This window comes from Pseudophryne corroboree, chromosome 2, assembly GCF_028390025.1.
Source record: "Pseudophryne corroboree isolate aPseCor3 chromosome 2, aPseCor3.hap2, whole genome shotgun sequence".
NCBI classification, from domain to species: domain Eukaryota; kingdom Metazoa; phylum Chordata; class Amphibia; order Anura; family Myobatrachidae; genus Pseudophryne; species Pseudophryne corroboree.
Genome location: NC_086445.1, coordinates 33,594,303 through 33,605,761, shown reverse-complemented (window position 1 = coordinate 33,605,761; position 11,459 = coordinate 33,594,303). Strand labels below are relative to the sequence as shown.

The 11,459-nt window shown below is 49.7% G+C and overlaps 1 protein-coding gene across 1 annotated transcript; it reads right to left on the bottom strand.

Moving 5' to 3' along the window:
- Positions 1-2,862: 2,862 nt before the first annotated feature.
- LOC134994579 (mitochondrial uncoupling protein 2) lies at positions 2,863-11,168 on the bottom strand. The gene is made up of 8 exons (XM_063950990.1): positions 11,023-11,168; positions 9,229-9,385; positions 7,008-7,234; positions 6,308-6,515; positions 5,051-5,245; positions 4,565-4,666; positions 4,268-4,448; positions 2,863-4,109 (listed from the first exon to the last, which is right to left on the bottom strand). Exons 3-8 carry the CDS (start codon positions 7,131-7,133, stop codon positions 3,995-3,997), a joined length of 927 nt encoding a protein of 308 aa, XP_063807060.1. The 5' UTR covers positions 7,134-7,234; positions 9,229-9,385; positions 11,023-11,168; the 3' UTR covers positions 2,863-3,994.
- Positions 11,169-11,459: the final 291 nt, after the last annotated feature.

Sequence of the window (11,459 nt, the reverse complement as noted above, 5' to 3'; positions counted from 1 at the left end):
AGTTGGAAGTCGGAGTAGCACTCTCAGATAGTGCTGCGCCAGCACGGTTGGATTCTCAATATTCCAAAATCGCAGCTGATCCCGACGACACGACTTCTATTCCTAGGGATGATCCTGGACACAGTCCAGAAAAAGGTGTTTCTCCTGGAGGAGAAAGCCAGGGAGTTATCCGAACTAGTCAGAAATCTCCTAAAACCAGGCCAAGTCTCAGTGCATCAATGCACAAGAGTCCTGGGAAAGATGGTGGCTTCTTACGAAGCAATCCCATTCGGCAGATTCCACGCAAGAACCTTCCAGTGGGATCTGCTAGACAAATGGTCCGGGTCGCATCTTCAGATGCATCAGCGGATACTCTTGTCACCAAGGACAAGGGTGTCTCTCCTGTGGTGGTTGCAGAGTGCTCATCTTCTAGAGGGCCGCAGATTCGGCATTCAGGACTGGGTCCTGGTGACCACGGATGCCAGCCTGAGAGGCTGGGGAGCAGTCACACAGGGAAGAAATTTCCAGGGCTTGTGGTCAAGCCTGGAGACATCACTTCACATAAATATCCTGGAGCTAAGGGCCATCTACAATGTCAGCCGGTGCTGATCCAGTCACACATCACCGCAGTCGCCCACGTAAATAGACAGGGCAGCAGGAGGGCAATGGCAGAAGTTGCAAGGATTCTTCGCTGGGCGGAAAATCATGTGATAGCACTGTCAGCAGTGTTCATTCCGGGAGTGGACAACTGGGAAGCAGACTTCCTCAGCAGACACGACCTCCACCCGGGAGAGTGGGGACTTCACCCAGAAGTCTTCCACATGATTGTGAACCGTTGGGAAAAACCAAAGGGGGACATGATGGCGTCCCGCCTCAACAAAAAACTAGACAGGTATTGCGCCAGGTCAAGGGACCCTCAGGCAATAGCTGTGGACGCTCTGGTAACACCGTGGGTGTACCAGTCAGTGTATGTGTTCCCTCCTCTGCCTCTCATACCCAAGGTACTGAGAATCATAAGAAGGAGAGGAGTAAGGACTATACTCGTGGCTCCGGATTGGCCAAGAAGGACTTGGTACCCGGAACTTCAAGAGATGCTCACAGAGGACCCGTGGCCTCTACCTCTAAGAAAGGACCTGCTCCAGCATGGACCCCATCTGTTCCAAGACTTACCGCAGCTGCATTTGACGGCATGGCGGTTGAACGCCAGATCCTGAAGGAAAAAGGCATTCCGGATGAAGTCATCCCTACCCTGATCAAAGCCAGGAAGGATGTAACCGTACAGCATTATCACCGTATTTGGCGTAAATACTCAGAATTAGCAGCTTTATCCTATAAAAGCCCTTACCTAATTTTTCATACGGACAGGGCAGAATTGAGGACTCTTCCTCAATTTCTCCCTAAGGTGGTTTCAGCGTTTCACTTTAACCAGCCTATTGTGGTACCTGCGGCTACTAGGGACTTGGAGGACTCTAAGTTGCTGGACGTAGTCAGGGCCCTGAAAATATATGTTTCCAGGACGGCTGGAGTCAGAAAATCTGACTCGCTGTTTATCCTGTATGCACCCAACAAGCTGGGTGCTCCTGCTTCTAAGACTATTGCTCGCTGGATTTGTAGTACAATTCAGCTTGCACATTCTGTGGCAGGCCTGCCACAGCCAAAATCTGTAAAAGCCCATTCCACAAGGAAGGTGGGCTCATCTTGGGCGGCTGCCCGAGGGGTCTCGGCTTTACAACTTTGCCGAGCAGCTACTTGGTCAGGGGCAAACACGTTTGCTAAATTCTACAAATTTGATACCCTGGCTGAGGAGGACCTGGAGTTCTCTCATTCGGTGCTGCAGAGTCATCCGCACTCTCCCACCCGTTTGGGAGCTTTGGTATAATCCCCATGGTCCTTACGGAGTTCCCAGCATCCACTAGGACGTCAGAGAAAATAAGAATTTACTTACCGATAATTCTATTTCTCGTAGTCCGTAGTGGATGCTGGGCGCCCATCCCAAGTGCGGATTATCTGCAATACTTGTACATAGTTATTGTTACAAAAATTGGGTTATTATTGTTGTGAGCCATCTTTTCAGAGGCTCCTCTGTTATCATGCTGTTAACTGGGTTCAGATCACAGGTTGTACGGTGTGATTGGTGTGGCTGGTATGAGTCTTACCTGGGATTCAAAATCCTTCCTTATTGTGTACGCTCGTCCGGGCACAGTATCCTAACTGAGGCTTGGAGGAGGGTCATAGGGGGGAGGAGCCAGTGCACACCAGGTAGTCCTAAAGCTTTACTTTTGTGCCCAGTCTCCTGCGGAGCCGCTATTCCCCATGGTCCTTACGGAGTTCCCAGCATCCACTACAGACTACGAGAAATAGAAAAATAAGAATTTACTTACCGATAATTCTATCAGTGTGTGATCATTTATAACTGTAGAGTATATTCTATAGTTTCAGTGTTCATCAGCCCACAACAGGACTGGATTACAGTACACCTATAAAACCAAGCACCGCAAATCAGAATTTGAATTAACACTGCAACTCAACACAGCAAAAATTGAGCTGCTTGGCATACTCTGGCCAAAAATATGGTCACCCCAACCAACACCCAAGGTGACTTCATCTGGTAGGTCACTAGCATTAACTTGGTTGACGGGACCATACTTTTTTGGCCAAAAACATGCCAAGCACCTCTATTTTGCCATTAGATTGCAGCATTCACTATAATTATTCTGATAATCAGTGCTTGGTAGTGTTTATCAGCATTATTTTTTTTTTCTTTGCGTGGAACTACAAGTCTCAGCATGATAGCAGCTCCCATTATGTTTGTAATTAAAGTGTGCAGTCTGAGGTCCCCCTCCCCCATACACAGTACATCTATGTAAACAAGCTGCGAGGCTGTTCTTGTTCATTGACTTTATTTGAAGTTCTGCAGAGTCATCCACACAGAAGACAGACAAGATAAAATAACCAGTAAACAGCTTATTTGGTCATATTACAGTAAAAAGAGGGTGTGGAAGTGGGCGAGCAGAGTGATGACTGGGGCAGGAGTTACCAGTCTCCCACTGTACACCTACAGGGCAGGAAGTGGGGATGAGTAAGGAGCACGTCAGAGGAAGGAATGTGACTGTCACCTCACATGAAACTAGTAAAAAGCAGAAGCTGCCGTTTGCTGATGGCATGCTTTGTCCACACAGACCAGATTAGGAGACAGATAGGACAAAATGTGCATTGAGGCACCACACAATTTGCAAGAACGGATGTGAAAATAAAAGTCATCATTTGTTAAACGTAACCAGCAGACGAGGCAGTGGTGTCATCTCCTCCGTCTGAGGGATAGGTTGACACTTTCTGTATGTGTCGGGTCCGAGGCACAGGGTGCCCATGGTAATTAAGTTACTGGAGACAGACGTTTTGTGGCACACACTGATACCCAACTATCCATTCACCAGTGACCTTACCAAGGCACTTCCATGGGTCTAGCTCCCGGTGAACTGAAAGTTAGATTAAAAATTATCACATCCAAGACCACAGCAGCAATTCTCACTTCTATAGGATAAGAGGGCTATTTATTCCAATTTTAAAAAAGTGTTACTTTAAAATAAGTCAGAAATACAGAGCTAAAAGCCGGTGTAAGTTACGGTTTAATAGATAGGATCTAGCAAAACCCTGTTTTCTTAGTTTTAGTAGAATAAAAGTTGCAGGAGTTGGTAACATTTGGCACCACAGCTACTTCAATATCTGCAGGCACCAACTGGCTGCCGGATGTGATACTGCCAGATGCCACCTGACAGCCTTGCAGGCCATCTCAGAACTACTTCTGGGGTACGGCAGCATAATCCACTCCGATCAGAAAGGGGAGGGGGGGGGGGGGGGGGGGGGGGAGGAGGAGAAGAGTTCAGAATAAAGAGATCCATACTTTGTTTTACAGGACTACCTGGGGAGGTAACACCCAGTGCAAGCAATACAAGAGGTAGAGACACAGCTAATTCTAAACACGCACACCACCTGCCGGATGGGTGCTTTGTTGCGGTCAGACCGGGGCCTCCCAGGAGGTGCGGGCCGACATCATGGCTCTCTTCAGCTGTTCATAGGTCACAAACATGACCACATTCCAGGACCCCAGCCTCAGGAAGGAGGGCATGAATCTGCACAGAGAAAGGAGCAGTCAGTGCTGAGAATTACCCACACTTACCATATTCTCTTCCCGACATGAAGTGTCTACATGACATGCTGACAGATCTATTATATCCCATGTTACACATAGACCATTCCATGCATCGAGCCCTCTAGAGACAGCACTTACCCTTTGTAGAAAGCCTTGGGCCCCTCCTTCCGGAGCATGGAGAGGGCGCACTTCAGGGCACTTTGGTACTGGCCCTTGGCAGAGTTCATGTATCTTGTCTTCACTACATCGACGGGGGAGGCGATCACAGTGGTGCAGAAACCAGCTCCGAACGCAGAGGTGAAGTGACAGGGGAGGGTGTCTGTAAGAGCACAAGTCATCGGTTATTTCTGCTGACCTGCCGGTCACACTGCTTCTGCATTATACACCAGAGCCAGATAATAGCAGAACAGATGGGGAAACACAAAGCAGACTCACCACTCATAAGGTTGGATTTCAGGAGAGCGTCCTTGATGAGGTCATAGGTCACCAGCTCTGTGCAGTTGACGATGGCGTTACGGGTGATGTTGGGGGCAGTACCTGGGTACATAGAGATGGGTATTAAACATCCTGTCACCAATAACACTGGCAATACAACCCATTTCTTTTAATACTTCCCAGAACCCAGACCACTGTGCACCGTTACAGCAGCCATTGTGGGCCGAATCCATCGTCTGATACATAGGATCTACTGACCTCACTGTGGGGGGGAGGTATAAACCTTTTGAAGAGGACCAATCAGAATTCAGCTAACATTTTATAGAAAGTGCTCGTCCTCTTGAGCATTTGTTAGATCAGACATGCAATGATCACTAGTTCCGAATGAATTAAACTGAACATTTCATGACTAGATGGCGGCCCCTCATCTCCTTCCCCAAGCTCCCGTCGGGCCAGATTTCTCTGCAGCTTCCCCTAGCAACAAACCTTTCCAGAGGCCGCGCATTCCTTCCTCTCGGGCGATCGTTTTGTAGGCGTCCATGGTCCCTTTGTACCTTCTAGAGCTGGAGACGTTCACCTGAGCCTGGAAACGCACCTTCACCACATCTGTGGGCTGGGCAATCGCCACAGCCATGGCTCCTGTGGTACATCCAGCTAGCAGCCTGCTGCCAATTCCCACATCTTTGAGGAAGACAAAAAAAAAGAAAAGAAAAAAAAAAAAAAAATTCTAAATCCATCATTGTACATGGCTAGATGAACCCTACATAGATCTGCTCTACCAATAAAAACCCACACAACATTCCTGGGATTAATGAAGACCCTGAACTGTCATAGGAAGATCCAATAGGCCTCATTTATTTTTTATTATATATTACCAGTTATTTGTATAGCGCACACATATTCCGCAGCACTTTACAGAGAATATTTGGCCATTTACATCAGTCCCTGCCCCAGTGGAGCTTACAATCTATATTCCCTATGACATGTGCACCACAGTCACGCTAAGGTTAATTTTTGTTGGAGCCAATTAACCTACCTGTATATTTGTGGGAGGAAACCCACGCAAGCACAGGGAGAACATACAAACTCCACACAGTAAGGGCCAAGGTGGGAATCGAACCTATGACCTCAGTGCTGTGAGGCAGTAATGCTAACCATTACACTGTCTGTGCTGCTGCTCATTGTGGTGGCACTGCTTGTAGACATAGGGGGGTGACTTGTCAAACCTTTGAGTGATAAAGTGGAGAGAGAAAGTACCAACCAGCACCTAACCATGTTTGGAAGAGAAAAAATTAAATAAAAATAAAAGGTAGGTGTTGATTGCTTCTTTCTCCAAGGTTTCATACATTGCCCAGATTGACTATGTAGCAGAATGCTGCCTGTAAATTCACAAGTTGCAATATACCGGCTGAAATACTACATTTTAAGTCCTGTCACACCCTAGAGAAACTAGAGCAGCCATGGCTTTAAGAGTTCCTGTATTTCCAGTGGTCAGCCCTTACTGGAAGCCATGACTAAACTTCCTGTTAAGGTCACCGTAACCATGGCAGCCTGCAGGCCAGAGCCACTTGTTCTTAGAACCTTCCAGACAAAACATTCTCTTATCTGTTGGGACATTCCCAGAAGCCACCCTAAATGTAAATCCAACCCTGAAAATCCTGTTTCTAAATCAGAGTCAGGCCTAGGAAGTGGTTACTTCCTCTTGTCACTGAGACAATGCCCTAAGGGGGGGAATTTACTTACGCTCAGACCCTTTGGTGTAGAATTGCTTGACGGAGTCATACAGTCCGATGCGGACGGAGGCGAAGCTCATCTGTCGCTGGAGACCGGCCACCAGCCCGTTGTAGAGGCTCCGTGGCCCTTCTGTTTTGACCATGGTGGAGATGGTCCCGAAGACTCCCTTATACTGGGCAGCCTTCGTACCGACGGGCATCTTGGTCTCTCCTTGGATCTGCAGGGAAGAGGTCAAGAAAATTCACATTTAATATCATGTAAACAAGGACAATAAGTCACTTAGGAGTCTGTAGGCTGAGGGGGGCACAGACTAGTGAAGGAAGCGTTTAAACACCGCTGCCAGGCTGCAGGACGGATCAGATTAGTGTAGGATCCTCACCAACACTATTCTATTGCGGGCCGTTTCCCCTCTGATTCCGACCAATCATTTTTGCCCTCTCTCCATGCATGTGCAGTACGGGTTCTGCATCGGTGGATGCACTACAGCTGCACGGATCACATACATGCAGGAGGCATCTACTCCTGGATTACCATACTAGTCCCACGTAAGCAGCAGTGACAGAACCTCCAACCACACCTGAATCCAGCCCTATAGTCATACAAACGCTATGACGGAAAGGCTTATTGTATTCTGTTTTACGGCCTTCAAAGAACATCCGAAAGACTCAAAGTGCATGTTGAAGATTTCTGCAGATGAATCAAAACCCACCTGAAGCCTGACTTTGGCGGTGTCCAGAGGGAAGGTGAACAGGTCCGCTATACAAGCGGCTGTACCGGCGCCAATGAACTTCACCGCAGCAGTAGGGGGCACATCTGTGGGTTTGAATCCAACCATCTTGAGGCTTTGAGTGGTGTAAAGGCCAGAAGATAAAAAAGCTAGAGTGTGTCCGGGATGTGTTGTAGTTATAAGACAAGGCAAATAAACTCTGCCGGCGCCTAAACAGGAACAGCAAAAACACATTGGTCAGTGTACAGAACATTGCCATATCTATAAACATCTAACACGGTGCTACAAGAAGGATTAATATGGGGGGGTTGCTGAACACAGGTACAATACCGCATAGTGCCATAAATGAACAGCACTACGTTAATGCAACCAATGATTATCTGACGGGCCCCACCACCGACTAAGATATCAGGGGGCAAAATAGAGTGCGTGCAGTCACTGAGGCCACAGATTGTGGGAGGCAGGGTGAGGTCACAAAATATTTTATTGCAGCATAGAAACTCCGTCCAGCTGCCAATGTTCCCTGGCCTACCAGCCTGTACGTTACACTTTTACTAATACAAGTAGTTCTTCTAGTTGGGGGTGCACCCTATTCTATACTATAATGTAAAGGGGCATTGTACTGTTCAGGAGAATCTGGGGGGTACATTATTCTCCCAGGAAGCCTCTGTAGGCCTGTACACATTAGGCTGGATGTGTTCTGTTGGCATGGCGACTAAGAAAGTGACAATTAGGGACAAATGGTCAGAAGGATAATATCATTGCTCTATAGAAGTTATTGCAGACTTCTAAACGGTGGAGTCACATTATTATGACCGCCTCCTACATGGGACGTCGGCAGCACGTAGCCCATGAAGTACGTCACGTGAGGTGCGCTGGTTGGGTGGGTATATAAGGGGTGTGATAGGCCGTCTGCACACTTATCACTCGGTGTCATGGGTAAAAGGTGCAATTTATCAGTTGCCAAAAGGGATGATTATCAGCTTTCGGGCCAGGGGTGGCGGTATTTCCGACAGCACAGTGTGTGACTTGTCGGCGTGCTGCTGCGGTGAAGGTGCATCATGACTGGACAAATGGCACCATTGTGAATAACACGTGGAAACCTCAGAGCCCCACGTGCATTGATGCAATAGGTGAAAAGTGCCTACTAAGGTGCGCGAGGGCTGACAGACACTACAGCGGAGCAGCTCTCCGTCACAATGACCCTTAGTGTTCACTCTAGGCTGTTTTAGCAGGGGGCGCCGCGCCCTGCCCATTTTTTAGCAGGCAAAACCCGCCCTGCCCCTTCTGCAGCGCCCTGCTAGAACAGCCGCCCGCTTCCTGCCCTCCCGGCGTGTATAGATGCCATGCGCGCGGCATCCATTCACGCATTTGGAGAGAGCTGGGGAAGCCCAGCACCGACAGAGGTGCTGGGCACGCCCCCAACAGTGACGTCGCCGGCCACAGACGCTCTCTATAGTAGCGTCTGTGGGCTGCACCGCCCCCTAAAATGACGTAGGTGTGGCCACGCCCCCTAATTTGTGTGGACACGCCCCTGTTTCAGGCACACACGCGGCTTCGCAGCGCACGCAAAAATGCGCCCCCAGAGTCCGGCGCCCTGCCCCTTTTCGCTCCTAGAGTGAACACTAGACCCTGGGGGTACCAGACGTGTGTCTAACATGACAGTTCGGTGAACCCTGCTGCTTATGGTGCTCCGAAGCGGTTACTGTGGCTATTAGCGGGTGGTTAAAATAATGCGACTCCACCATGTGAATTGTACAAGTCCTACAGAAACCAGCACTCCTATACAGTGACATTGTCTGCTATTCCTCAGCCTCACTATACAACAGACAATGGGGAACCCAGCACAAAGTGCGGAACAACAAGGCAGCCGGATATACCCCCCCCCCTCCCCGGGACCTTTCACCTACATAGTGCATGAGCCCAGTGATAACACGGGGTGTATTACAGACCATCCTCAAGGATCCGGTTACAAGACAATGGCCTCTGTTATGTAAAGTGAGAGACTATTGTAATGTCTATGAAACAAACGCAGTGGCTACACATTATATTAATACGCTTTTCAGTATATTCTACGCCTGTATTTCCACATATGGGACACCACACCGGATGTCACTCTGTAGCGGAAGCGTCACTTGCACGGCAGAAAGCGATCTCTAATAGTCGCACAGAACCCGTACGGAGGACTGCACATCGTATTCACCTTATTCAAGTATTCCAGTTGGAGTGGGATGATGGATCAGGCTTCTCTGAAGGCGTCCCGGCCGTCACATTTACCACTGGCCATAGAGATACGGTACCCCTTACTTTCCATAGAAAATTGTTGGTAATGAAGACGCTGTATGAACATAATACTTATCCTGAAAGAACAAGAGACACCGGTCAGGAACAGCAATGGGAACATAAGACATGACAGTAGCGAAGAGAGCTGCTGTAGCACTACAACTCCCAGCATCTCAGACCATTCACGCTGGGACTTGTCCCTGCAGAGTCCATGTATAGAGCACAGCCTGGGAGCTCAACCCCTGGGTGACTGCTAATATCCTTATATGTCACAGCAGGGAGCAGGTTATATGCGATCCCATTATCTTGTGCCCAGGACTCAGGGGAGGATTAGGAGAGAGCACAATACAGGGATGTCCCCAGCTGACTATCGCATAATATACCCTATCCAGGGGCACAAAGCGTCCGAGTACATCACATGACGCTGAAGCACTACAACTCCCATCATACAATATTTACCAAGTTAGACATTTAATATTCTCCAATAAAGCTGAAAATAGACTGAACAGGATAGGAACGGAGACCAGCAGCAGATGCTCCTGTATAATAGGGGAAGGCAGAGGTTGTGTGACATTCCCTAACAGCAGAGGGTCCCAGCAGATGTGCCATTACCATAAAGATAAAGGACTCCGCTCCTATACTACCCTCCCCCAATATAGGGCTCTATAGCAGGAGACACAGCCCCAGGCGCTGCCCAGGCTGCATAAACATCACACCAAGGTCCGAACACAGAAATAATACAAGTTACACAGACATAGGAGAGCGGATCTCAGGGTGACCACAAGACAGGGAGGGTAGGGGGTATATGAGAGCACCCCCACTTACACCAAGGGTCACTCACAGCACAGACAGGAGACAAAGGAGCAGAGAGTGAGGCTGCAGTGCAGGGCAAGATCAGAGGTTAGCAGCACAACAGTCACCCAACACAGACTCGTCTGCCACCTGTTACCGGGAAAGCAGAGCCCCATTCCCCAACTATATACACTGCAGCCCCCCCCCCCCCCCCCCCCTCCATATCCATCCCCCCAACTATATACACTGCAGCCCCCCCCCCTCCATATCCATCCCCCCAACTATATACACTGCAGCCCCCCCCCCTCCATATCCATCCCCCCAACTATATACACTGCAGCCCCCCCCCCTCCATATCCATCCCCCCAACTATATACACTGCAGCCCCCCCCCTCCATATCCATCCCCCCAACTATATACACTGCAGCCCCCCCCTCCATATCCATCCCCCCAACTATATACACTGCAGCCCCCCCCCCCCCTCTCCATATAATATACAGTCCCTTCTAAATGCAGGGCAGCCCACCACTAAAATAACATACATACATACACACATACTGCATGTCCTCTATTGTACCCCCCCATCACCATATACTGTACCCCTGCCCTTCATATAATACACCCCTTCCTCCTCCATATACTGCCCTCTAGACACACTGCACCCCAATCATCTTAAATGTACTGCAGCCTTTATATACACACACTGCACCCCTCAGCTACCAACACCCTTATATACACACTGCACCCCATCCTCTACACCCCCTATATACACTACCACTGCTACACACAGTGCACCCCCCGCCATATACCTTACACTCCAACTTACACTGCCCCCCTCAGGTCACTTTCCATCCCGGGACCCGGCAACAGGAGGCAGAGCAGCGGCACCCGGGCGGTGGATGGGACACGTGCGGCCACTTACCGGTGGGGGGGGAAGAAGGTGAATCAGTCCGGCGGGAAGGGGTGAGACCCTGTGCGGGGAGAGCAGGAGCGGAGACGGGAGGAGGAGGGGCCGGTGCCGGGGATGCAGAAGAGGCGGGTGAGGATGGAGGAAGCAGAGAACCGGCTCAGCGGCTTATATATACTGCACGCCGGGGAGGGGCGGGTTCCTGTGCTCGCCACACCCACACCCCCGCACAGGCCACGCCCAGACCCCGCCCCAGCAGCTGCTGCAGGTGGCTACCGGTCTTCTCCTCTACGACACCATGCTGTCCGGGGCTGCGGGGGCTGGGGTATAGTGCAGAGGGACTACCAGTCCCAGCATGTCCAGCCAGCCGGTGGTAATGTAGACAATATGTGATTGGCATGGGGACGGTCTAGTCCCACAGGTTGTAATAATGCGGGGGGGCAGCCAGGAAG

What these genes read in the sequence shown, in the direction of transcription:
- LOC134994579 (XM_063950990.1), bottom strand. Translation starts at nt 7,133, where the DNA reads ATGGTTGGATTCAAACCCACAGATGTGCCCCCTACTGCTGCGGTGAAG. An exon ending in CCGCCAAAGTCAGGCTTCAG is followed by an intron (nt 6,516 to 7,007) that starts GTGGGTTTTGAT and finishes TCTTCCCTGCAG; the next exon opens with ATCCAAGGAGAGACCAAGAT. An exon ending in CCCAAGGCTTTCTACAAAGG is followed by an intron (nt 4,110 to 4,267) that starts GTAAGTGCTGTC and finishes TTCTCTGTGCAG; the next exon opens with ATTCATGCCCTCCTTCCTGA.